Here is a 27,558-nt window from a genome sequence, read left to right as displayed (position 1 = left end):
AGTTAGTTTGTTGTGGGTTTAAGGAGACTTAACCATTGGGGTTTTGTTCTTCCTTATCAAGAGCTTTCTCTCTTGCAAAACCAACATGGTATCAGAGCAAGTTATGTTCTTGGTGACTCAAACTCGATCTTAAGTCAGTCTTTTGATTTGTCTTAGGTCCTAGGTAATTCGCTTATGCTTAGGAGTCTTTAGAGGTTTACTTTTGGTTTAATTGTTCAATCGATTCTTTAGCAGCTCAATGTTGAGTAAGCTTGGTCTCTTGTCTTGTTAGAATTTGTAGACCAAGTGAGTGAAGAGAAATCGAGTTTAAAAGCCCCATCCTTAAGCTTTACCGATTTGGTAATAGCTTTGTTTAATTTGGGATGGTGGGGAAGTGATGAACCAAGGAGCAAATCGTGTTGTTCATGGTGAGGATTCACGGTTCTTGTGTGCTTGTATGAGCTAGGAAATTCTTAGGATTTAATTCTCTTAGTATTTAGTTTGCTAAAGCTTAGTTTCCTTTTCCTTTTAGGATTCTCTTACAATTCTCTTAGGATTGAGTTTCCTTTAAAGGTCTAATTTTGCTTTAGGTTTCTAAATCGCTTCTCTTTCTTCTCAAGGTTGAGAAAGCTTTGTTTCTGGCCGTGGTGTGTCCAGATTCGAGCTTGAGGAAGAGAGAGGTCTCGTTTTTAGCATATATGGTCAGCTTGGTCAAATAGATTAAAGCTGGTCCAAGATGCAGTCTTTTAACCGATGGACACAAGGGTGTTCCAAAGGTGTTTTTAGCTTTTATTTGAATCTGACCACAAAATCATCTTCAATATGATTTCTTGTGGGATATGTTCAATTTAAACCATCGAAATACACTTGTTCATGTGATTTCGTGGATCTTGAAGGATTTATCTTGGAGAACACTCTGTTTAGGTGATTCTTCCATGAATTATGTCATTAAAACCGTGTGGGATTTATTATCCAACGGTTCTTAGAAGTTGCAGCCACTAAAACGCCCATGTTCTTGAGTAAACAAACACCATAGTGTGATACTCTCTAAAGTTCTGGGCTGTTCAAAGCTGTTTAAAGCTTCTTTCAACTCGAGAAAACAGAGTTAAACTCTGTCCATAAGAACTCTTGAGCAAAATCCCCCCACTCTTCCATAATCTTTAATACTTCATACTCTTGGTTACCCTATACTCTATACTCTTTGGTTACTAATACTCTCGGTTACTCTATACTCTCTAAACTCTCTTTTATTTTCAGTAATATAACTCTATATACTCTATACTCTACACTCTAATCTCTCACAATCTCTTGTTTTAGAATCTGTCCCATTGAATTTGGTTTCAGTTTCAACCTTGAAGATTGTGTGGAGCTCGCTTGCTATCTCTAGAAGAAGTGGCGAGGTTGAAGGCTACAAGAAAGCCATGAGGAGGCGCAGCACAATGCCTGGAGTTAGAACCAAGGGCCACCAAGTCTTTGTTAAGCTGGTGGAAGGTGATGAATCAGCTCACAAGCATGTGTGTTAGTGCCAAGTTATTGATCGGATGTGCACAAGACTTCAAGGAAGGTCATGCACAAGGTTTCAAGTGAAATGATGAGGTTTCAGCCCATCATCAAGTAAGGGTTGCGGGGGAGATCAACTTTCAAGTGGCTTCACCGCACCTCACAGTCTATGGTTTCAAATTCTCTGCAACAAGCAAAAGTTTTGCCGATGCGTTTCAAAGATCGATTCGTACGAAGGACTTCCACTGCGATTCAGCTTCCGCGTTCTTCACAAAAGGTCTAGACCATAGAGTCATCTTGCCAGTGGAAGTGAAATCATACCAATCCGAGCAGCCGTTCGAAAGGTATGTCCGAATCAGTGGGCATATATCATTCTGACGCGTTTTAAAGAAGCGGTCTCAAGAAGAGAGTTCAAACCGCAACAATGATAAACTCTCTTCCTCTTCTCCATCAAAGACACCGAAATAAAAAGGCTGTGCTCTAAACTCTACTCTATTTAAATTATTTTCTTAAATTTATTATATTAGCTCCATTACTAGCCTTTACTCTCTCATGTGATCTCTTAAATTGTCACTTTTGAAATTGTCTTTGATATTCCTCATATTGTTTTATGAGAGCCTCAAAGAAATTTACTTTGATATTCCTCATACATTAAATTATGAGAGCCTCAAAGAAATTTACTTTGATATTCCTCATACATTATAGACTATGAGAGCCTCAAAGAAATGTGAAAAATTGTCTTTGATATTCCTCATAACATACACTTATTGTTTCTTCTTTATCACTTGTTTGAAGGGTAAAGAAGATTATGAGAGCCTCAAAGAAATTCTAAAGGTGCAAAGATGGAGATCATAAGAAGTGTGTTAAAGGCAAGGTGGACTAAGGAAGAGTAGCGGTTCAAAACATGAAGAGAAGAGAGCTGGTTCTTTACAAACCAAGATCAAGGGACATCATGGATAGTGAAGGCTATACTCTTTTTCCCTTAACAAAGTTTTATCCCAAGAGGTTTTCTTTGTTAAGGTTTTTAATGAGGTAGACAACACTAGTCCACTCTTGATCTTTGGTCCTCATAGTGTCCCGCCGATCAAGCGTGCGGGGGAGTATTAGCATGTAAGAAGGAGAAGAGAAGAAAGAGGCCGGTAAGGCCGAACTATGGAAGAAGAAGAGAGTGGCCGGTGAGGCCATGGGAGGCATGAGAGCGGCCAGTTAGGCCGCGAACACAATGAGAAAGGCCATGTGGGCCGTGTGAGCAAGGAAGAGACAAGTTAGCAAGGCCATGAGTGCCTTATAAGAAGAACAAAGGCCTTATAAGAAGAAGAAGCCCAAGAAGAAGGAAATATCTCACAAGGAAGGAAAGAAGGATCTAATGGCCACAATGAAAGGAAGGAAGAAGGATCAAACGGTCACAAGGCAAGGAAGGAAGGAAGGATCACGTGTGGCTTTGGTTGGGAAGCATAGCGAGTCAACCAAAGGGAAGGAGCTGTCCCTTTCAATATACACCAACTCGTGAATGTCACTTTCAGCTCCCATTGGAATCTCATTGTGTGTCTAACGGTCATATGCATTTGTTTCCCTATATTAAGTTGTATGAGAGCTCATATGTAATCTAACACAACACAATTCAATAATAAGAGAATCATTATTTCGTTTATCTCCTCTCTACTTATGTTTATGTTCTTAGTTCCAATGTAGAGAGCTTAGAGTATAAACGGTTAGAGGCTGCCCTTAAGGCAGCCGATTCTCTTCCTAAATCTCACCCTAAACTCTTCTTATTTACTCTTTTCTTAGGGTTCTTTCAAGCTATTTTATGGGGAGTTCATCACAAGTTGATGACCTCTTCTTTCCCTTGAGATCGAGTTAGTTTGTTGTGGGTTTAAGGAGACTTAACCATTGGGGTTTTGTTCTTCCTTATCAAGAGCTTTCTCTCTTGCAAAACCAACATCCACATCTATCTCAAACTCCTATAATTAGTTAGTTGCATTGGATAAAGACACATTTTAACCCCAGAAACATTAACATAGTTGTTTACAGCTTCTAAACAATGTTTTCTTGGTTTTAGCCTGTTTTGGGACAAAATGGGTATAAGTGGCTTTTAAACACTCCACATCAATCTCAAACTCTTATAATTAGTTAGTTGCATTGGATTAAGACACATTTTAACCCCATAAACACTAACATAGCTGTTTACAGCTTCTAAGCAATGTTTTCTTGGTTTTAGCCTGTTTTGGGACAAAATGGGTATAAGTGGCTTTTAAACTCTCCACATCTATCTTAAAGTCTTATAATTAGTTAGTTTCAATGGATTAAGACACATTTTAACCCCAGAAACACTAACATAGCTGTTTACAGCTTCTAAGCAATGTTTTCTTGGTTTTAGCCTTTTTTGTGACATAATGGGTATAAGTGGCTTTTAAACTCTCCACATCTATCTCAAACTCCTATAATTAGTTAGTTGCATTGGATTAAGACACATTTTAACCCCAGAAACACTAACATAACTGTTTACAGCTTCTAAGCAATGTTTTCTTGGTTTTAGCCTGTTTTGGGACAAAATGGGTATAAGTGGCTTTTAAACTCTTCACATCAATCTCAAACTCTTATAATTACTTAGTTGCATTGGATCATTTTAACCCCATAAACACTAACATAGCTGTTTACAGCTTCTAAGCAATGTTTTCTTGGTTTTAGCCTGTTTTGGGACAAAATGGGTATAAGTGGCTTTTAAACTCTCCACATCTATATTAAAGTCTTATAATTAGTTAGTTTCAATGGATTAAGACACATTTTAACCCCAGAAACACTAACATAGCTGTTTACAGCTTCTAAGCAATGTTTTCTTGGTTTTAGCCTGTTTTGGGACAAAATGGGTATAAGTGGCTTTTAAACTCTCCACATCTATCTCAAACTCCTATAATTAGTTAGTTGCATTGGATTAAGCCACTTTTTAACCCCAGAAACACTAACATAGCTGTTTACAGCTTCTAAGCAATGTTTTCTTGATTTTAGCCTGTTTTGGGACAAAATGGGTATAAGTGGCTTTTAAACTCTCCACATCTATCTCAAACTCCTATAATTAGTTAGTTGCATTGGATTAAGACACATTTTAACCCTAGAAACACTAACATAGCTGTTTACAGCTTCTAAGCAATGTTTTCCTTGTTTTAGCCTGTTTTGGGACAAAATGGGTATAAGTGGCTTTTAAAGTCTCCACATCTATCTCAAACTCTTATAACTAGTCAGTTGCATTGGATTAAGACACATTTTAACCCCAGAAACACTAACATAGCTGTTTACAGCTTCTAAACAATGTTTTCTTGGTTTTAGCCTGTTTTGGGACAAAATGGGTATAAGTGGCTTTTAAACACCACATCAATCTCAAACTCCTATAACTAGTCAGTTGCATTGGACTAAGACACATTTTAACCCCAGAAACACTAACATAGCTGTTTACAGCTTCTTAGCAATGTTTTCTTGGTTTTAGCCTGTTTTGGGACAAAATGGGTATAACTGGCTTTTAAACTCACCACATAAATCTTAAACTCTTATAATTAGTTAGTTGCATTGAATTAAGACACATTTTAACCCCAGAAACACTAACATAGCTGTTTACAGCTTCTAAACAATGTTTTCCTTGTTTTAGCCTGTTTTGGGACAAAATGGGTATAAGTGGCTTTTAAACTCTCCACATCTATCTCAAACTCTTATAACTAGTCAGTTGCGTTGGATTAAGACACATTTTAACCCCAGAAACACTAACATAGCTGTTTACAGCTTCTAAGCAATGTTTTCTTGGTTTTAGCCTGTTTTGGGACAAAATGGGTATACGTGGCTTTTAAACACTCCACCTCAATCTTAAACTCTTATAACTAGTTAGTTACATTGGATTAAGACACATTTTAACCCCAGAAACACTAACATAGCTGTTTACAGCTTCTAAGTAATGTTTTCTTGGTTTTAGCCTGTTTTGGGACAAAATGTTGAAATAAGCGGAAGACTTAGAGAGATTTGAGAGGTTTAGAATGAAGAAGAAGAGTTGGTGGCGAATAGTATGAAAGAGAGTGATAATAGATTAGAATTAGGTAGAATATCTCAAATACAACACATGACAAGAGTTTAAATAGGGAGGCAGCTAGGGCGACCACATGACCTAAAGTAGAAACAAGAGAAATCGACAATTAGGAGAGAGAGAGAGGGGGTAGGTGATCGGTGATAGCGACTTGTCCTAGTCTTCCACTCTTGTCCACTTGCGCTTTCTCCCTAACGGCTACACAAGGGATTCTCGATCCTTCTCATGGGCCGGAGGTGAGCAGGCCTCCTCACTATCCTCACACATAGATGACTCGGCCTTAGTGCTTCACTCGGCCTCATTGCTTGCACGTACGGACGGTACGGACTGTACGGACGCCATAGGCTTATTCTTGATCAATACTCCCCCTCAAGCTTAGCCTGATGAAATGGCTAAGCTTGGAACCCGTGAAGCAGCACCTCATTAAAAACCTTGACTTAGAAAACCTCATGGGACAAAACTAAGCCAAGGGAAAAAGAGTGTGCTGTCCACGGATTAGGAAAGTTGATCACGGCCGTGTGATGTCTACAAGTCCAAGTTTGCTATGAATATAATCACAAACCTTGGGACTTGCAGATTTGGTGAAGATGTCGGCTAGCTGGTCTTGACTCCTTGTGTGGCATGGTAGAACCGCTCCCTCTTCGATCCTCTCCCTAACCTTGTGGCAGTCGCTCTCAATGTGCTTGGTCCGTTCATGGAAGACTGAGTTAGTGGCTATGTGGATCGCTGCCTCATTGTCACAATGCATTGTCATCGGCCGTCTTGTTTCAATGCCGAGATCCTTAAGTAGACCTTTCAACCATGTCATCTCATTAGTTAGCTTCCTCATAGCTCGGTACTCAGCCTCGGCACTTGAACATGACACCACCTTTTGCTTCTTAGACCTCCATGTAACTAGGTTTCCTCCAACAAAGGTGCAATATCCAGTAGTTGACCGCCTATCCAATGTGTCTCCATTATAGTCCGCATCACAATAACCCACGATCTCAGTGTTGCCGTTTTTACCCATCCAAATGCCTTGACCAGGGCTGCCCTTGAGATAGCTCAAAATCCTCTCCACCTGACTCCATTGATACTTGCTTGGAGCTTGCATGTGCTGACTCACCTGATTCACAGCATAAGAGATATCAGGTCGTGTGATAGTTAAATAGATCAACTTACCTACAAGCCGTCGGTAGCGTGTGACGTCCGGGAACGGCTCGTCCAATGGTTCGCATGGTTTGCCTTCCTTCGCCCGAATGCTCTCCCCCTTTCGCTTGAGCTGGTAATCTTCATCCAGTGGTGTAGTAGCTGGAACCGTACCAAGTTTGCCTGTCTCAGCAAGCAAGTCCAGAGCATACTTGCGTTGTGAGAGGAAGATACCCTCCGGGGAACGGCAGATTTCGATGCCGAGGAAGTATTTGAGCTCTCCGAGGTCCTTAATGTCAAAGGCAGACTTGAGAGAGTCTTTAATGGCAACAATACCGACCTTGTCATCGCCAGTCACGATGATGTCATCGACATAAACCAGCACCACAACCAGGCCAAGTGATGTCTTGAGAGTGAAAAGAGTGTGATCAGCCTCCGATCGTCTAAAGCCATTCGCCTTAAGAGTGGAGCTGAGCTTATGGTACCAGGCGCGTGGTGACTGTTTGAGGCCATAGATGGCCTTGCGTAACCGTAAGACTTTCCCGGGAGCAACAATGTCCTCAAGACCAGGCGGAGGAGTCATGTACACTTCTTCATCTAGCTCGCCTTGGAGGAACGCGTTCTTCACATCCATTTGCCATAAGTCCCAAGAAAGGTTCACGGCCAACGATAGCACTACTCGCACGGTATGCAATTTGGCCACGGGAGCAAACGTTGCCATGTAGTCATCTCCATAGGTTTGAGTGAACCCTCGGGCCACCAGCCGTGCCTTATGCCTTTCAATCTCTCCCGTGCTCAAGAACTTGATGGTGAATACCCACTTTGAACTTACGGCCTTCTTCCCTTTGGGGAGGTCAGCCTCATCCCATGTGTGATTTCTGATCATTGCACCAGCTTCATCCTCCACAGCATCTACCCATACCTTATGTTCTTTGGCCTCCTCGTACGTTTGGGGAACCCAGTGTTCATCAACTTGGCCGAAGAAGGCTTGGTGCTCGGTCGGAAGCAGCTCGAGCGAACATACGGCTTGGATAGGATGTGCGACGGCTTGACTGTTGTAGTAGACCCTCTTATCTTTCCATGTAGAGGGGTGAGACCGGACACGCGTGCTTCGTCGTGGAGCTGGTTGAGCTGGCGGCACTGATTGGCTGGACTGAGTGACATCTTCGATGACCGGTTCAGCATCAGGTCGTGTCTCGGTCAGGCTTGAGTTTGGCTCGGGCATCTCATGTGCCTCGGTCATGCTCTGGTTTGACTCGGGCATCTCATGGTCCGGGGATATCATCTCGGGCATAGCACCTTCCGGCTCGAGCGTATGGTCAATGGAGCTCGGGTTGGGTTCTGGCTGAGGAAGGGCTGTGGCCGTAGGCGGATTTCCGAGATGGTCAAGGAGAAACTTAAGGCTGGAGGATCTATCATTTGGTGATGATGAAAGATCCTTCAAGCTGTTCCAGTCTTTGTTATCAAAATAACCCACATTTTCCAAGAACCGAACATCTCTTGATACATACAGCCGGCTTGTCTTTGGGTCAAAACACTTGTATCCCTTTTGAGTAGTGGAGTAGCCGATGAACATACACCTTATGCTTTTGGGATCGAGCTTACTCCGCTGTTCTCCTGGCACAAGTACAAAAGAAACACACCCAAAGACCCGTAAGTGCTCTAGAGATGGTTTAAATCCATTCAATACCTCAAATGGCGATAGGTCATTAAGGACTTTGGTTGGTGTCCGATTGATCAGGTAGCATGCGGTCATCACAGCATCACCCCAATATCGCCTTGTAACGTGTGAATGGAACATCATCGACCGTGCCACCTCCATTAGATGTCGGTTCTTCCTCTCGGCCACACCATTTTGTTGGGGCGTATAGGGACAACTTGTTTGGTGTAGTATGCCGTGTTTTGCTAGGTGTTCTCTGAATTTGTGACTTGTATACTCTCCACCATTGTCTGATCTAAGTACCTTAATTTTAGCATTGAAGTGATTAGTAACATAATTTTGAAAGTTTATAAAAGCATCAAACACTCTATCCTTTGAAGGCAACAAAGTAATCCATGTGTACTTAGATTTTTCATCAATAAAAGTCACAAAATATTTGTTATTATCTCTAGAAAGGCATGGTGAAGTCCACACATCCGAGTGCACTAAATCAAAACAATGCTCATAAATAGTTTTAGACTTGGGAAAAATAGATTTGCAATGTTTACCAAGAATACAAGACTCACACATTGAACTATCAAAAGAAACACTTGGTAACATTAAAGCAAGGGCACGAGAATGAGGATGGCCTAATCTAGCATGCCACACACTATCCAAATTAACAACAAAACAAGATTTAGTAGATAAACTTGGCGAGGTTTTCTCTAGGACATAGAGATCTCCACTCCCTTGTCCCTCTCCAAGAACTTTTCCAGTCTCAATATCCTGAAAATGAACACTATTAGGACCAAAGATTGCATAACAATTCAAATCATTAGTGGTTCTCTTAACCGATAGAAGATTAGATGTGAAGGTAGGCATAAAGAAAGCTTTTGTGGTTTTATCAAATAGTTTCAAGTCCCCTATTCCTTTCACTGGTATTTGTTCTCCATTTGCAATTATAACATTTCCTAAAGCCGGTTTTATATTGTCAATTAGACTAGGATTACTAATCATGTGGTGAGAAGCACCCGAGTCTATGACAAGAGATTTACTAGGCTTAGAGGTAAAGAAAGAGATACCAGACTCCTTGAGTGAGGCAATGGAACGGATGAGCGCCTCAAGGTCTGATTTCCTAACCACTTCTCCATAGGCTGCGGTCATGGCTGCCTCATCTCCTTGCTTTGACGGCCCGGCTCCCTTGTCGCTAACCGCTTCCTTTGAAAGGTTTGCTTTGAACTTGGCCGGTTTGAGATGAGGGTGGAGGACCCAGCACTTGTCTTTCAGGTGACCCCGCCTCTTGCAGTGGTCGCATATCCACACCTTCCTCTCCTCTTGCTTGTACACTCCTTTATTAGCCGTAGCAAGCTCCCCCTTACCGCTAAACAAGTCAAGAGAACCTTGCTCTCTTTGGATTTGTGAACAAATGTCTTCAAAAGAGGGAAGTTTCTCTGCCCTGAGGATGTGCTTCAAGAGATCGTTGAAGGATGGGTTTAAAGTAAGAAGGAGACCAAAGATCTTGTCTTGCTCCTTTCTTTCAGTCAACACACTCGGATCGAGTGTACTCGGCCGCAACATGTCAAGCTCGGACCATAAAGCTCGAAACTTGCCAAGATGTTTAGTGAACTCCACATCATCTTGGTTAAGCTCATTTATGGCCTTCTTGACCTCAAAGACCCGAGTCAAGTTGGAGATATTGCCATAGACACCTTTAAGTGTCTCCCACAACTCCTTGGCCGTCTCGCAATATGAGTAGGCCTCAAGGATTGGTGTGTCAAGAGAGTTTTGGAGAACAGATAGGACAACTTGGTCTTCTTGGAACCACTTGGCCTTCCTCTCGCTCTCTTCTTCTACTTCCTCCTCGGAAGCGCCTTCATCTTCTCCTTTTAGGTTTTGTTTTGGAGCATAGTCACTCTCGACATGACTCCAAAGACCACGACCTCCAAGGGCAGTTCTTGTGGTTCTAGTCCACAGCAAGTAGTTTGTTCCTTTGAGAACAACCGGCATGACAATGGGTTTGGCGTTTTCCATGGTTTAACCGCTATGGACCGATGGACAAAGCTTTTACCCGGAGAATAAAGAGAAATAGGACTGAGAATCGAGTGAACAAGAATGAAGAATGGAAGAATAGAAGAGATAGGTTATCAAGAACGACAACCTGGCTCTGATACCATGTTGAAATAAGCGGAAGACTTAGAGAGATTTGAGAGGTTTAGAATGAAGAAGAAGAGTTGGTGGCGAATAGTATGAAAGAGAGTGATAATAGATTAGAATTAGGTAGAATATCTCAAATACAACACATGACAAGAGTTTAAATAGGGAGGCAGCTAGGGCGACCACATGACCTAAAGTAGAAACAAGAGAAATCGACAATTAGGAGAGAGAGAGAGGGGGTAGGTGATCGGTGATAGCGACTTGTCCTAGTCTTCCACTCTTGTCCACTTGCGCTTTCTCCCTAACGGCTACACAAGGGATTCTCGATCCTTCTCATGGGCCGGAGGTGAGCAGGCCTCCTCACTATCCTCACACATAGATGACTCGGCCTTAGTGCTTCACTCGGCCTCATTGCTTGCACGTACGGACGGTACGGACTGTACGGACGCCATAGGCTTATTCTTGATCAATACAAAATGGGTATAAGTGGCTTTTAAACTCTCCACATCAATCTCAAACTCTTATAATTAGTCAGTTGCATTGGATTAAGACACATTTTAACCCCAGAAACACTAACATAGCTGTTTACAGCTTCTAAGCAATGTTTTTTTGGTTTTAGCCTGTTTTGGGAAAAAATGGGTATAAGTGGCTTTTAAACTCTCCACATCTATCTCCAACTCCTATAATTAGTTAGTTGCATTGGATTAAGACACATTTTAACCCCAGAAACACTTACATAGCTGTTTACAGCTTCTAAGCAATGTTTTCTTGGTTTTAGCCTGTTTTGGGACAAAATGGGTATAAGTGGCTTTTAAAGTCTCCACATCTATCTCAAACTCTTATAACTAGTCAGTTGCATTGGATTAAGACACATTTCAACCCCAGAAACACTAACATAGCTGTTTACAGCTTCTAAGCAATGTTTTCTTGGTTTTAGCCTGTTTTGGGACAAAATGGGTATAAGTGGCTTTTAAACTCTCCACATCTATCTCAAACTCCTATAATTAGTTAGTTGCATTGGATTCAGACACATTTTAACCCCAGAAACACTAACATAGCTGTTTACAGCTTCTAAGCAATGTTTTCTTGGTTTTAGCCTGTTTTGGGACAAAATGGGTATAAGTGGCTTTTAAACTCTCCACATCTATCTCAAACTCTTATAATTAGTTAGTTGCGTTGGATTAAGACACATTTTAACCCTAGAAACACTAACATAGCTGTTTACAGCTTCTAAGCAATGTTTTCTTGGTTTTAGCCTGTTTTGGGACAAAATGGGTATAAGTGGCTTTTAAACACTCCACATCAATCTCAAACTCTTATAAATAGTTAGTTGCATTGGATTAAGACACATTTTAACCCCATAAACACTAACATAGCTGTTTACAGCTTCTAAGCAATGTTTTCTTGGTTTTAGCCTCTTTTGGGACAAAATGGGTATAAGTGGCTTTTAAACTCTCCACATCTATCTTAAAGTCTTATAATTAGTTAGTTTCAATGGATTAAGACACATTTTAACCCTAGAAACACTAACATAGCTGTTTACAGCTTCTAAGCAATGTTTTCTTGGTTTTAGCCATTTTTGGGACAAAATGGGTATAAGTGGCTTTTAAACTATCCACATCTATCTCAAACTACTATAATTAGTTAGTTGCATTGGATTAAGACACATTTTAACCCCATAAACACTAACATAGCTGTTTACAGCTTCTAAGCAATGTTTTCTTGATTTTAGCCTGTTTTGGGACAAAATGGGTATAAGTGGCTTTTAAACTCTCCACATCTATCTCAAACTCCTATAATTAGTTAGTTGCATTGGATTAAGACACATTTTAACCCTAGAAACACTAACATAGCTGTTTACAGCTTCTAAGCAATGTTTTCTTGGTTTTAGCCTGTTTTGGGACAAAATGGGTATAAGTGGCTTTTAAAGTCTCCACATCTATCTCAAACTCTTATAACTAGTCAGTTGCATTGGATTAAGACACATTTCCACCCCAGAAACACTAACATAGCTGTTTACAGCTTCTAAGCAATGTTTTCTTGGTTTTAGCCTATTTTGGGACAAAATGGGTATAAGTGGCTTTTAAACTCTCCACATCTATCTCAAACTCCTATAACTAGTCAGTTGCATTGGACTAAGACACATTTTAACCCCAGAAACACTAACATAGCTGTTTACAGCTTCTAAGCAATGTTTTCTTGATTTTAGCTTGTTTTGGGACAAAATGGGTATAAATGGCTTTTAAACTCTCCACATCTATCTCAAACTCTTATAACTATTCAGTTGCATTGGATTAAGACACATTTTAACCCCAGAAACATTAACATAGCTGTTTACAGCTTCTAAACAATGTTTTCTTGGTTTTAGCCTGTTTTGGGACAAAATGGGTATAAGTGGCTTTTAAACACTCCACATCAATCTCAAACTCTTATAATTAGTTAGTTGCATTGAATTAAGACACATTTTAACCCCAGAAACACTAACATAGTTGTTTACAGCTTCTAAGCAATGTTTTCCTTGTTTTAGCCTGTTTTGGGACAAAATGGGTATAAGTGGCTTTTAAACTCTCCACATCTATCTCAAACTCTTATAACTAGTCAGTTGCATTGGACTAAGACACATTTTAACCCCAGAAACACTAACATAGCTGTTTACAGCTTCTAAGCAATGTTTTCTTGGTTTTAGCCTGTTTTGGGACAAAATGGGTATAAGTGGCTTTTAAACTCTCCACATCTATCTCAAACTCCTATAATTAGTTAGTTGCATTGGATTCAGACACATTTTAACCCCAGAAACACTAACATAGCTGTTTACAGCTTCTAAGCAATGTTTTCTTGGTTTTAGCCTGTTTTGGGACAAAATGGGTATAAGTGGCTTTTAAACTCTCCACATCTATCTCAAACTCTTATAATTAGTTAGTTGCGTTGGATTAAGACACATTTTAACCCTAGAAACACTAACATAGCTGTTTACAGCTTCTAAGCAATGTTTTCTTGGTTTTAGCCTGTTTTGGGACAAAATGGGTATAAGTGGCTTTTAAACACTCCACATCAATCTCAAACTCTTATAAATAGTTAGTTACATTGGATTAAGACACATTTTAACCCCATAAACACTAACATAGCTGTTTACAGCTTCTAAGCAATGTTTTCTTGGTTTTAGCCTCTTTTGGGACAAAATGGGTATAAGTGGCTTTTAAACTCTCCACATCTATCTTAAAGTCTTATAATTAGTTAGTTTCAATGGATTAAGACACATTTTAACCCTAGAAACACTAACATAGCTGTTTACAGCTTCTAAGCAATGTTTTCTTGGTTTTAGCCATTTTTGGGACAAAATGGGTATAAGTGGCTTTTAAACTATCCACATCTATCTCAAACTACTATAATTAGTTAGTTGCATTGGATTAAGACACATTTTAACCCCATAAACACTAACATAGCTGTTTACAGCTTCTAAGCAATGTTTTCTTGATTTTAGCCTTTTTTGGGACAAAATGGGTATAAGTGGCTTTTAAACTCTCCACATCTATCTCAAACTCCTATAATTAGTTAGTTGCATTGGATTAAGACACATTTTAACCCTAGAAACACTAACATAGCTGTTTACAGCTTCTAAGCAATGTTTTCTTGATTTTAGCCTGTTTTGGGACAAAATGGGTATAAGTGGCTTTTAAAGTCTCCACATCTATCTCAAACTCTTATAACTAGTCAGTTGCATTGGATTAAGACACATTTCCACCCCAGAAACACTAACATAGCTGTTTACAGCTTCTAAGCAATGTTTTCTTGGTTTTAGCCTATTTTGGGACAAAATGGGTATAAGTGGCTTTTAAACTCTCCACATCTATCTCAAACTCCTATAACTAGTCAGTTGCATTGGACTAAGACACATTTTAACCCCAGAAACACTAACATAGCTGTTTACAGCTTCTAAGCAATGTTTTCTTGATTTTAGCTTGTTTTGGGACAAAATGGGTATAAATGGCTTTTAAACTCTCCACATCTATCTCAAACTCTTATAACTAGTCAGTTGCATTGGATTAAGACACATTTTAACCCCAGAAACATTAACATAGCTGGTTACAGCTTCTAAACAATGTTTTCTTGGTTTTAGCCTGTTTTGGGACAAAATGGGTATAAGTGGCTTTTAAACACTCCACATCAATCTCAAACTCTTATAATTAGTTAGTTGCATTGAATTAAGACACATTTTAACCCCAGAAACACTAACATAGTTGTTTACAGCTTCTAAGCAATGTTTTCCTTGTTTTAGCCTGTTTTGGGACAAAATGGGTATAAGTGGCTTTTAAACTCTCCACATCTATCTCAAACTCTTATAACTAGTCAGTTGCATTGGACTAAGACACATTTTAACCCCAGAAACACTAACATAGCTGTTTACAGCTTCTAAGCAATGTTTTCTTGGTTTTAGCCTATTTTGGGACAAAATGGGTATACGTGGCTTTTAAACTGTCAACATCTATCTCAGACTCTTATAACTCGTTAGTTGCATTGGATTAAGACATATTTTAACCCCAGAAACACTAACATAGCTGTTTACAGCTTCTAAGTAATGTTTTTTTGGTTTTAGTCTGTTTTGTGACAAAATGGGTATAAGTGGCTTTTTAACTCTCCACATCAATCTCAAACTCTTATAATTAGTCAGTTGCATTTGATTACGACACATTTTAACCCCAGAAACACTAACATAGCTGTTTACAGCTTCTAAGCAATGTTTTCTTGGTTTTAGCCTGTTTTGGGAAAAAATGGGTATAAGTGGCTTTTAAACTCTCCACATCTATCTCAAACTCCTATAATTAGTTAGTTGCATTGGATTAAGACACATTTTAACCCCAGAAACACTAACATAGCTGTTTACAGCTTCTAAGCAATGTTTTCTTGGTTTTAGCCTGTTTTGGGACAAAATGGGTATAAGTGGCTTTTAAACTCTCCACATCTATCTCAAACACTTATAATTAGTTAGTTGCGTTGGATTAAGACACATTTTAACCCTAGAAACACTAACATAGCTGTTTACAGCTTCTAAGCAATGTTTTCTTGGTTTTAGCCTGTTTTGGGACAAAATGGGTATAAGTGGCTTTTAAACACTCCACATCAATCTCAAACTCTTATAAATAGTTAGTTGCATTGGATTAAGACACATTTTAACCCCATAAACACTAACATAGCTGTTTACAGCTTCTAAGCAATGTTTTCTTGGTTTTAGCCTCTTTTGGGACAAAATGGGTATAAGTGGCTTTTAAACTCTCCACATCTATCTTAAAGTCTTATAATTAGTTAGTTTCAATGGATTAAGACACATTTTAACCCTAGAAACACTAACATAGCTGTTTACAGCTTCTAAGCAATGTTTTCTTGGTTTTAGCCATTTTTGGGACAAAATGGGTATAAGTGGCTTTTAAACTATCCACATCTATCTCAAACTACTATAATTAGTTAGTTGCATTGGATTAAGACACATTTTAACCCCATAAACACTAACATAGCTGTTTACAGCTTCTAAGCAATGTTTTCTTGATTTTAGCCTGTTTTGGGACAAAATGGGTATAAGTGGCTTTTAAACTCTCCACATCTATCTCAAACTCCTATAATTAGTTAGTTGCATTGGATTAAGACACATTTTAACCCTAGAAACACTAACATAGCTGTTTACAGCTTCTAAGCAATGTTTTCTTGGTTTTAGCCTGTTTTGGGACAAAATGGGTATAAGTGGCTTTTAAAGTCTCCACATCTATCTCAAACTCTTATAACTAGTCAGTTGCATTGGATTAAGACACATTTCCACCCCAGAAACACTAACATAGCTGTTTACAGCTTCTAAGCAATGTTTTCTTGGTTTTAGCCTATTTTGGGACAAAATGGGTATAAGTGGCTTTTAAACTCTCCACATCTATCTCAAACTCCTATAACTAGTCAGTTGCATTGGACTAAGACACATTTTAACCCCAGAAACACTAACATAGCTGTTTACAGCTTCTAAGCAATGTTTTCTTGATTTTAGCTTGTTTTGGGACAAAATGGGTATAAATGGCTTTTAAACTCTCCACATCTATCTCCAACTCCTATAATTAGTTAGTTGCATTGGATTAAGACACATTTTAACCCCAGAAACACTTACATAGCTGTTTAGAGCTTCTAAGCAATGTTTTCTTGGTTTTAGCCTGTTTTGGGACAAAATGGGTATAAGTGGCTTTTAAAGTCTCCACATCTATCTCAAACTCTTATAACTAGTCAGTTGCATTGGATTAAGACACATTTCAACCCCAGAAACACTAACATAGCTGTTTACAGCTTCTAAGCAATGTTTTCTTGGTTTTAGCCTGTTTTGGGACAAAATGGGTATAAGTGGCTTTTAAACTCTCCACATCTATCTCAAACTCCTATAATTAGTTAGTTGCATTGGATTCAGACACATTTTAACCCCAGAAACACTAACATAGCTGTTTACAGCTTCTAAGCAATGTTTTCTTGGTTTTAGCCTGTTTTGGGACAAAATGGGTATAAGTGGCTTTTAAACTCTCCACATCTATCTCAAACTCTTATAATTAGTTAGTTGCGTTGGATTAAGACACAATTAGCCCTAGAAACACTAACATAGCTGTTTACAGCTTCTAAGCAATGTTTTCTTGGTTTTAGCCTGTTTTGGGACAAAATGGGTATAAGTGGCTTTTAAACACTCCACATCAATCTCAAACTCTTATAAATAGTTAGTTGCATTGGATTAAGACACATTTTAACCCCATAAACACTAACATAGCTGTTTACAGCTTCTAAGCAATGTTTTCTTGGTTTTAGCCTCTTTTGGGACAAAATGGGTATAAGTGGCTTTTAAACTCTCCACATCTATCTTAAAGTCTTATAATTAGTTAGTTTCAATGGATTAAGACACATTTTAACCCTAGAAACACTAACATAGCTGTTTACAGCTTCTAAGCAATGTTTTCTTGGTTTTAGCCATTTTTGGGACAAAATGGGTATAAGTGGCTTTTAAACTATCCACATCTATCTCAAACTACTATAATTAGTTAGTTGCATTGGATTAAGACACATTTTAACCCCATAAACACTAACATAGCTGTTTACAGCTTCTAAGCAATGTTTTCTTGATTTTAGCCTGTTTTGGGACAAAATGGGTATAAGTGGCTTTTAAACTCTCCACATCTATCTCAAACTCCTATAATTAGTTAGTTGCATTGGATTAAAACACATTTTAACCCTAGAAACACTAACATAGCTGTTTACAGCTTCTAAGCAATGTTTTCTTGGTTTTAGCCTGTTTTGGGACAAAATGGGTATAAGTGGCTTTTAAAGTCTCCACATCTATCTCAAACTCTTATAACTAGTCAGTTGCATTGGATTAAGACACATTTCCACCCCAGAAACACTAACATAGCTGTTTACAGCTTCTAAGCAATGTTTTCTTGGTTTTAGCCTATTTTGGGACAAAATGGGTATAAGTGGCTTTTAAACTCTCCACATCTATCTCAAACTCCTATAACTAGTCAGTTGCATTGGACTAAGACACATTTTAACCCCAGAAACACTAACATAGCTGTTTACAGCTTCTAAGCAATGTTTTCTTGATTTTAGCTTGTTTTGGGACAAAATGGGTATAAATGGCTTTTAAACTCTCCACATCTATCTCAAACTCTTATAACTAGTCAGTTGCATTGGATTAAGACACATTTTAACCCCAGAAACATTAACATAGCTGTTTACAGCTTCTAAACAATGTTTTCTTGGTTTTAGCCTGTTTTGGGACAAAATGGGTATAAGTGGCTTTTAAACACTCCACATCAATCTCAAACTCTTATAATTAGTTAGTTGCATTGAATTAAGACACATTTTAACCCCAGAAACACTAACATAGTTGTTTACAGCTTCTAAGCAATGTTTTCCTTGTTTTAGCCTGTTTTGGGACAAAATGGGTATAAGTGGCTTTTAAACTCTCCACATCTATCTCAAACTCTTATAACTAGTCAGTTGCATTGGACTAAGACACATTTTAACCCCAGAAACACTAACATAGCTGTTTACAGCTTCTAAGCAATGTTTTCTTGGTTTTAGCCTATTTTGGGACAAAATGGGTATACGTGGCTTTTAAACTGTCAACATCTATCTCAGACTCTTATAACTCGTTAGGTGCATTGGATTAAGACATATTTTAACCCCAGAAACACTAACATAGCTGTTTACAGCTTCTAAGTAATGTTTTTTTTGGTTTTAGCCTGTTTTGTGACAAAATGGGTATAAGTGGCTTTTTAACTCTCCACATCAATCTCAAACTCCTATAACTAGTCAGTTGCATTTGATTAAGACACATTTTAACCCCAGAAACACTAACATAGCTGTTTACAGCTTCTAAGCAATGTTTTCTTGGTTTTAGCCTGTTTTGGGAAAAAATGGGTATAAGTGGATTTTAAACTCTCCACATCTATCTCAAACTCCTATAATTAGTTAGTTGCATTGGATTAAGACACATTTTAACCCCAGAAACACTAACATAGCTGTTTACAGCTTCTAAGCAATGTTTTCTTGGTTTTAGCCTGTTTTGGGACAAAATGGGTATAAGTGGCTTTTAAACTCTCCACATCTATCTCAAACTCTTATAATTAGTTAGTTGCGTTGGATTAAGACACATTTTAACCCTAGAAACACTAACATAGCTGTTTACAGCTTCTAAGCAATGTTTTCTTGGTTTTAGCCTGTTTTGGGACAAAATGGGTATAAGTGGCTTTTAAACACTCCACATCAATCTCAAACTCTTATAAATAGTTAGTTGCATTGGATTAAGACACATTTTAACCCCATAAACACTAACATAGCTGTTTACAGCTTCTAAGCAATGTTTTCTTGGTTTTAGCCTCTTTTGGGACAAAATGGGTATAAGTGGCTTTTAAACTCTCCACATCTATCTTAAAGTCTTATAATTAGTTAGTTTCAATGGATTAAGACACATTTTAACCCTAGAAACACTAACATAGTGTAAGAATTAATAGGATCGATTATGAGTTTAGTGAGAAGATTTGAATAACAAGAGAGTGAGAATCGTTGAGAGTATAGTAAGAGAGTATAGAGAGAGTATTGTGGAGAAAGAGATATTATCTCTTCTTACCTCATTTAGAACATAATTACAATCTACTTATAGACATATACAAAAGAATATACTAAGATGATCCTAGGCACATTTACATATAAAGATAGCGACATGTCCTTAAGAAGACATGTGATCCTTCCCACTTGCACACTCTACACTAACGGCTATGAGGAGAAGGATCGAGAAGCTCTTGTGACCGTTGGAGGCTGGTGGACATGGAATGGACTCGTGATCCTCATGGGTTGAGCTTGGTAGGCCTTTAGCTGTACGGACGGCCCAATGGTGATGGTTGTACGGACGGATGTACGGACAAGGTGTGTGTGCGGTTTCATACTCCCCCTCAAGCTTGATCATGAGCATTGATCAAGCTTGGACTCATGCACACCCACCTCATTAAAAAAACCTTAGTATAGAAAACCACTTGGGAAAAACTATACTTAAGGGAAAAAGAGTGTGGGCATCATGTGAAGACAATCATGGCCGAGTAAGATCTTTGAGGCCAAGTTTGGAGTGAATGTACTCACACACTTGTGGACTGGCCGCCTTGGTGAAAACGTCAGCCAATTGTTCAGAGCTCTCGGTGTGACATGGTAGAACAACTCCAAGTTTAATTTGCTCTCGGACTTTGTGGCAGTCGACTTCAATGTGCTTGGTTCTCTCATGGAACACCGAGTTTGTTGCGATGTGAATAGCTGCCTCATTGTCGCAATGCATAGTAATAGGCTTAGGTGACTCGATTCCAAGGTCCTTGATGAGTGCCTTGAGCCACATCAACTCGGTTGTTAACTTTCTCATGGCTCTATACTCCGATTCAGCACTTGATAGGGATACCACCTTTTGTTTCTTGCTCTTCCATGTGATCAAGTTGCCTCCTAGGAACGTGCAGTAGCCTGTAGTGGAGCGACGGTCTCCACGGTCTCCGGCGTAATCCGCATCACAATACCCTACTAGCTCCGTGCTTTCATTTCGACCCATCCATATGCCTTGCCCCGGCGAGCCCTTGAGATATTTGAGGATGCGGTTCACCATACCCCAATGATGCACGGTAGGACTTTGCATGTGTTGGCTCACCTGATTAACAGCAAAGTAAATATCAGGTCTAGTGATAGTAAGGTATATAAGCTTACCTACTAGCCGCCGGTATCGCTTGACGTCTTGAAATGGAGCTGCATCACACTCCCCCTTTCCTCCGGCCTTATAGTTTTCATCAAGGGGTGTAGATACAGCTTTTGAACCTAGCTTCCCTGCTTCACTCAATAAATCAAGAGCATATTTTCTTTGTGATAAAAACAATCCTTCATTAGTCCTATATACTTCTATACCAAGAAAATATTTAAGTTCTCCTAGGTCTTTGATATCAAAAACTGACTTAAGGTAAGCCTTAGTCTCTCGAATGCCTACCTTGTCACTTCCAGTTATGATGATATCATCAACATAAACTAGAATGACTATAATACCTTTTTCACTTGGTAAGGTGAATAGAGTGTGGTCAGCCTCTGATTTGCGGAAGCCTTTCTCAAGGAGTGTGGTGCTTAACTTGTGATACCAAGCCCTAGGGGACTGTTTGAGTCCATAAATCGCCTTGTTCAGTTTTAATACTTTCCCGGGACCAATGATGTCTTCTAAACCCGGAGGTGGCCTCATATAAACTTCATCCTCGAGCTCTCCTTGTAAGAAGGCGTTCTTAACATCCATTTGCCATAAGTCCCAGTCAAGGTTGGTTGCAAGAGAGAGAACAACTCGAACCGTGTGAAGTTTGGCCACCGGTGCAAACGTATCTTGGTAGTCCTCCCCATACGTTTGAGTGAACCCCCTTGCAACGAGTCTGGCTTTGTAGCGTTCGATCTCCCCATCACTCTTATATTTAATGGTAAAGATCCACCTGGATGTCACAGCCTTCTTGCCTTTGGGTAAGTCAGCCTCGTCCCATGTATGATTGGCCTCCATTGCATTCTTCTCGGCATTGACAGCATCACACCATTCCTTATGATTCTTGGCTTCTTCATAGTCTTTGGGAATCCAATGAGCATCAATCTTGCCAAGAAACACTTGATGGTGTGGAGGAAAATGAGCCAAGGTGCATACCGCTTGAATCGGATGAGCTACAGCAACGTTGTTGTAGTAGACCCGAGTGTTTCGCCAATTGGAGGGGGGAAACTTGAGGCGTTCACTGCGGCGAAGTGGGATAACTTCCTGTGGTGTGGCCTCATCGTCATTGTCTTCCTCGGTGGGCACATAATCCTCATCACCGGAAGCATTGTCCACCGGAACTGAATTTAAACCATTTTCATCATCGGATTGTTCATCAAGTTCAGCCGAGTGTTCATCAAGTGCAGCCGAGGGATCATTGTCTAGAGACTCCGGCGGTGAAGTGGCCGGTGCATTGACTGGGGGTGCAGGTGTTGACGCGGGGGCATTGTCAACACCGAGTCTCTCGAGAAGGATGCGAAGGTTGTTAGCTCGGTCAGATGGTGAGGTGGACAAGTCTCGAAGGCTCTCCCAGTTCTTTTCCTCATAGAAGCCTTTAGACTCCACGAACTTAACATCACGAGAGACAAAAACGCGCTTCATGTTCGGCTCGTAGCACTTGTAGCCTTTTTGAGTCGTCGAGTACCCAAGGAACATGCTCTTAACACTCTTAGCATCAAGCTTGTCGCGCAGTTCTCCTGGCTTCAACACATAACACACGCAGCCAAATACTCTTAAATGATCAAATGAGGGTTTTACCTTGTTTATTACCTCAAACGGTGAACTGTCTTGAAGAACTTTGGTTGGTGTCCGGTTAATGAGGTAGCAAGCCGCAAGAACAGCATCTCCCCAAAACTTCTTTGGAACATTGGTGTGAAACATCATGGATCTTGCCACTTCCATGAGGTGCCTATTCTTCCTTTCAGCAACACCATTTTGTTGGGGTGTATATGGACAGCTTGTTTGATGAATAATCCCATGGTTTGCTAGGTATTGTTTGAAGGCATGGCTTGTATACTCTCCTCCATTATCTGATCTCAAAATTTTAATCTTTGCATTATAATGGTTAGTCACATATTTTTGAAAATTCGTGAAGGCTTCAAGAACTCTATCTTTAGAGGGAAGCAAGGTCAGCCAAGTATATTTTGATTTTTCATCAATAAAAGTCACAAAATATTTTTGATTTTCTCTAGACAAGCAAGGGGAAGTCCAAACATCTGAATGGATTAAATCAAAACAATTTTCATAAATAGTCATAGATTTAGGAAAAACAGCCTTGCAATGTTTACCAAGAATACATGCCTCACACTCATCATTTTTAAAAGAAATATTAGGAAACATTAATGATAAAGCTCTAGTATGAGGATGTCCTAGCCTAGCATGTAAAATAGAATCACTAGGTTTAATAATAACCGAATTAAAACAAGATGCAGTAGAAGAAGATAGATTCAAGTCCTCAAGCACATATAGATCATCCTTGGAACCTCCTCGACCAAGAACTTTACTTGTCTCAATATCCTGAAAATGAACCTTGTTAGGACCAAATATTGCATAACAATTTAAATCAGTGGTGGCCCTCTTAACTGATAGCAAATTAGATGTGAAATTTGGCATATAGAAAGCTTTAGTTTCTTTGTTAAATAACTTTAAATTCCCTATGCCTTTAATTGGAACTTTCTCACCATTAGCTATCACAACATTACCATTAGCAGGCTTAATATCACTCATTAACCTAGAATCACTAATCATGTGATGAGATGCACCAGAATCAACAATAAGAGACTTAGTTTTGTTTGAAGTAAGAAACGCCTTACCGGTGGCCTCCTTGAGGGCTTTGATGAGCGCATCAAGGTCGGACCGCCTTACCAGCTCGGACGATGCTGCAGCAAGAGCAGTTCCACCGGTCACTCGTTGAGGCTGCTCAGAGATCAATGGCTCCCCCACGGCAGTTGCTTGGTGAGCTCTCGGTTGTCCTCCGCGGTTTGGTCGTCCACCTCGGATTGTTCCCGGTGGTGGTGCTAGATGCGGATGTAGGATCCAGCAGCGGCTCTTGAAGTGGCCAAGTTTCTTACAGTGCTCACAAACCGGCGGGTTGTTCTTGTCCTCCGGTCGGTAGTAGCCTTTGTTTGCTGATGCCATCTCAGCTTTGTTAGCGGTCACCAGCTCTCCCTTGCTGCCGAACAATCCCATGGAGCCATGCTCCTTTTGAATTTGGTTACAAACATCATCAAGGCTTGGGAGTTTATCTGACCGCAAGATGTGTTTGATGAGATCATTGTAGGAGGGGTTTAGGGTCAAGAGCAGCCCAAACACTTTGTCTTGTTCACGCCTCTCGTTCAGTATGGCCGGATCAATTGTCGCCGGTCGCAGCATTTCTAGTTCAGCCCAAAGGGACCTAAACTTCCCAAAATGCTTTGTAAACTCCATATCCTCTTGGTTGAGGTTATTGATGGCCCTTTTAATCTCGAAGATACGATTGACATTGGTAATATTACCAAAAACGTTCTTGAGGGTGTCCCACAAGTCCTTCGCCGTCTCGCAGTAGGAGTAGGCTTCAAGAATGGGGGCATCTAGAGAGTTTTGAATGATGGCTAAGACTCCTTGGTCTTCTTGGAACCATTTGTTCTTTTCATCTCCGGCAAGTTCCTTGCCGTCCTTGGTGGCCTCACCACTCGGAGCTTCGCTCTTCTCCACGTGAGACCAAAGGCCTCGGCCACAAAGGGCAGTTTTCGTGGTCCTCGCCCACAGCAGATAGTTCTCTCCCTTGAGAGTCACCGGAACAACCATGGTTTTGACACTTTCCATGATGAAGGGACCGTTAGGTAAAGCTATTATCCAACGGTTAAAGAAAATGACTTTCAAGTCAAAAACAGAAAATGAGAGAGAAGGAGAAGCGGAAGTAAGTGATGATCAAAAACTTTAGAATGACGAGCAACCAGGCTCTGATACCATGTAAGAATTAATAGGATCGATTATGAGTTTAGTGAGAAGATTTGAATAACAAGAGAGTGAGAATCGTTGAGAGTATAGTAAGAGAGTATAGAGAGAGTATTGTGGAGAAAGAGATATTATCTCTTCTTACCTCATTTAGAACATAATTACAATCTACTTATAGACATATACAAAAGAATATACTAAGATGATCCTAGGCACATTTACATATAAAGATAGCGACATGTCCTTAAGAAGACATGTGATCCTTCCCACTTGCGCACTCTACACTAACGGCTATGAGGAGAAGGATCGAGAAGCTCTTGTGACCGTTGGAGGCTGGTGGACATGGAATGGACTCGTGATCCTCATGGGTTGAGCTTGGTAGGCCTTTAGCTGTACGGACGGCCCAATGGTGATGGTTGTACGGACGGATGTACGGACAAGGTGTGTGTGCGGTTTCATACATAGCTGTTTACAGCTTCTAAGCAATGTTTTCTTGGTTTTAGCCATTTTTGGGACAAAATGGGTATAAGTGGCTTTTAAACTATCCACATCTATCTCAAACTACTATAATTAGTTAGTTGCATTGGATTAAGACACATTTTAACCCCATAAACACTAACATAGCTGTTTACAGCTTCTAAGCAATGTTTTCTTGATTTTAGCCTGTTTTGGGACAAAATGGGTATAAGTGGCTTTTAAACTCTCCACATCTATCTCAAACTCCTATAATTAGTTAGTTGCATTAGATTAAGACACATTTTAACCCTAGAAACACTAACATAGCTGTTTACAGCTTCTAAGCAATGTTTTCTTGGTTTTAGCCTGTTTTCGGACAAAATGGGTATAAGTGGCTTTTAAAGTCTCCACATCTATCTCAAACTCTTATAACTAGTCAGTTGCATTGGATTAAGACACATTTCCACCCCAGAAACACTAACATAGCTGTTTACAGCTTCTAAGCAATGTTTTCTTGGTTTTAGCCTATTTTGGGACAAAATGGGTATAAGTGGCTTTTAAACTCTCCACATCTATCTCAAACTCCTATAACTAGTCAGTTGCATTGGACTAAGACACATTTTAACCCCAGAAAACTAATATAGCTGTTTACAGCTTCTAAGCAATGTTTTCTTGATTTTAGCTTGTTTTGGGACAAAATGGGTATAAATGGCTTTTAAACTCTCCACATCTATCTCAAACTCTTATAACTAGTCAGTTGCATTGGATTAAGACACATTTTAACCCCAGAAACATTAACATAGCTGTTTACAGCTTCTAAACAATGTTTTCTTGGTTTTAGCCTGTTTTGGGACAAAATGGGTATAAGTGGCTTTTAAACACTCCACATCAATCTCAAACTCTTATAATTAGTTAGTTGCATTGAATTAAGACACATTTTAACCCCAAAAACACTAACATAGTTGTTTACAGCTTCTAAGCAATGTTTTCCTTGTTTTAGCCTGTTTTGGGACAAAATGGGTATATGTGGCTTTTAAACTCTCCACATCTATCTCAAACTCTTATAACTAGTCAGTTGCATTGGACTAAGACACATTTTAACCCCAGAAACACTAACATAGCTGTTTACAGCTTCTAAGCAATGTTTTCTTGGTTTTAGCCTATTTTGGGACAAAATGGGTATACGTGGCTTTTTGACTGTCAACATCTATCTCAGACTCTTATAACTCGTTAGTTGCATTGGATTAAGACATATTTTAACCCCAGAAACACTAACATAGCTGTTTACAGCTTCTAAGTAATGTTTTTTTGGTTTTAGCCTGTTTTGTGACAAAATGGGTATAAGTGGCTTTTTAACTCTCCACATCAATCTCAAACTCTTATAATTAGTCAGTTGCATTTGATTAAGACACATTTTAACCCCAGAAACACTAACATAGCTGTTTACAGCTTCTAAGCAATGTTTTCTTGGTTTTAGCCTGTTTTGGGAAAAAATGGGTATAAGTGGCTTTTAAACTCTCCACATCTATCTCAAACTCCTATAATTAGTTAGTTGCATTGGATTAAGACACATTTTAACCCCAGAAACACTAACATAGCTGTTTACAGCTTCTAAGCAATGTTTTCTTGGTTTTAGCCTGTTTTGGGACAAAATGGGTATAAGTGGCTTTTAAAGTCTTCACATCTATCTCAAACTCTTATAACTAGTCAGTTGCATTGGATTAAGACACATTTCAACCCCAGAAACACTAACATAGCTGTTTACAGCTTCTAAGCAATGTTTTCTTGGTTTTAGCCTGTTTTGGGACAAAATGGGTATAAGTGGCTTTTAAACTCTCCACATCTATCTCAAACTCCTATAATTAGTTAGTTGCATTGGATTCAGACACATTTTAACCCCAGAAACACTAACATAGCTGTTTACAGCTTCTAAGCAATGTTTTCTTGGTTTTAGCCTGTTTTGGGACAAAATGGGTATAAGTGGCTTTTAAACTCTCCACATCTATCTCAAACTCCTATAATTAGTTAGTTGCATTGGATTCAGACACATTTTAACCCCAGAAACACTAACATAGCTGTTTACAGCTTCTAAGCAATGTTTTCTTGGTTTTAGCCTGTTTTGGGACAAAATGGGTATAAGTGGCTTTTAAACACTCCACATCAATCTCAAACTCTTATAAATAGTTAGTTGCATTGGATTAAGACACATTTTAACCCCAGAAACACTAACATAGCTGTTTACAGCTTCTAAGCAATGTTTTCTTGGTTTTAGCCATTTTTGGGACAAAATGGGTATAAGTGGCTTTTAAACTATCCACATCTATCTCAAACTACTATAATTAGTTAGTTGCATTGGATTAAGACACATTTTAACCCCATAAACACTAACATAGCTGTTTACAGCTTCTAAGCAATGTTTTCTTGATTTTCGCCTGTTTTGGGACAATATGGGTATAAGTGGCTTTTAAACTCTCCACATCTATCTCAAACTCCTATAATTAGTTAGTTGCATTGGATTAAGACACATTTTAACCCTAGAAACACTAACATAGCTGTTTACAGCTTCTAAGCAATGTTTTCTTGGTTTTAGCCTGTTTTGGGACAAAATGG

At 39.4% G+C, this 27,558-nt stretch overlaps 1 protein-coding gene and 1 long non-coding RNA gene across 2 annotated transcripts; one reads left to right on the top strand and one right to left on the bottom strand.

Annotated features, from left to right (window-relative positions):
* Positions 1 to 1,275: 1,275 nt before the first annotated feature.
* LOC147926904 (uncharacterized) lies at positions 1,276 to 3,130 on the top strand. Its single transcript, XR_015581762.1, has 2 exons — positions 1,276 to 1,823; positions 2,275 to 3,130. It is a non-coding gene; the product is annotated as an uncharacterized LOC147926904 (long non-coding RNA).
* A 5,702-nt stretch (positions 3,131 to 8,832) lies between these two features.
* On the bottom strand, positions 8,833 to 10,494 carry LOC147926903 (uncharacterized). Its single transcript, XM_087488095.1, has 2 exons — positions 9,395 to 10,494; positions 8,833 to 9,098 (listed from the first exon to the last, which is right to left on the bottom strand). Exons 1-2 carry the CDS (start codon positions 10,341 to 10,343, stop codon positions 9,091 to 9,093), a joined length of 957 nt encoding a protein of 318 aa, XP_087344221.1. The 5' UTR covers positions 10,344 to 10,494; the 3' UTR covers positions 8,833 to 9,090.
* Positions 10,495 to 27,558: the final 17,064 nt, after the last annotated feature.

The sequence above is a fragment of the Camelina sativa genome, chromosome 15, assembly GCF_030686135.1.
Source record: "Camelina sativa cultivar CO46 ecotype springtype chromosome 15, ASM3068613v1".
NCBI classification, from domain to species: Eukaryota; Viridiplantae; Streptophyta; class Magnoliopsida; order Brassicales; family Brassicaceae; genus Camelina; species Camelina sativa.
This window is presented reverse-complemented; position numbering and strand designations above follow the sequence as displayed.

Coding starts and splice junctions, on each gene's coding strand:
- LOC147926903 (XM_087488095.1), bottom strand. CDS start 10,343: ATGGAAAACGCCAAACCCATTGTCATGCCGGTTGTTCTCAAAGGAACA.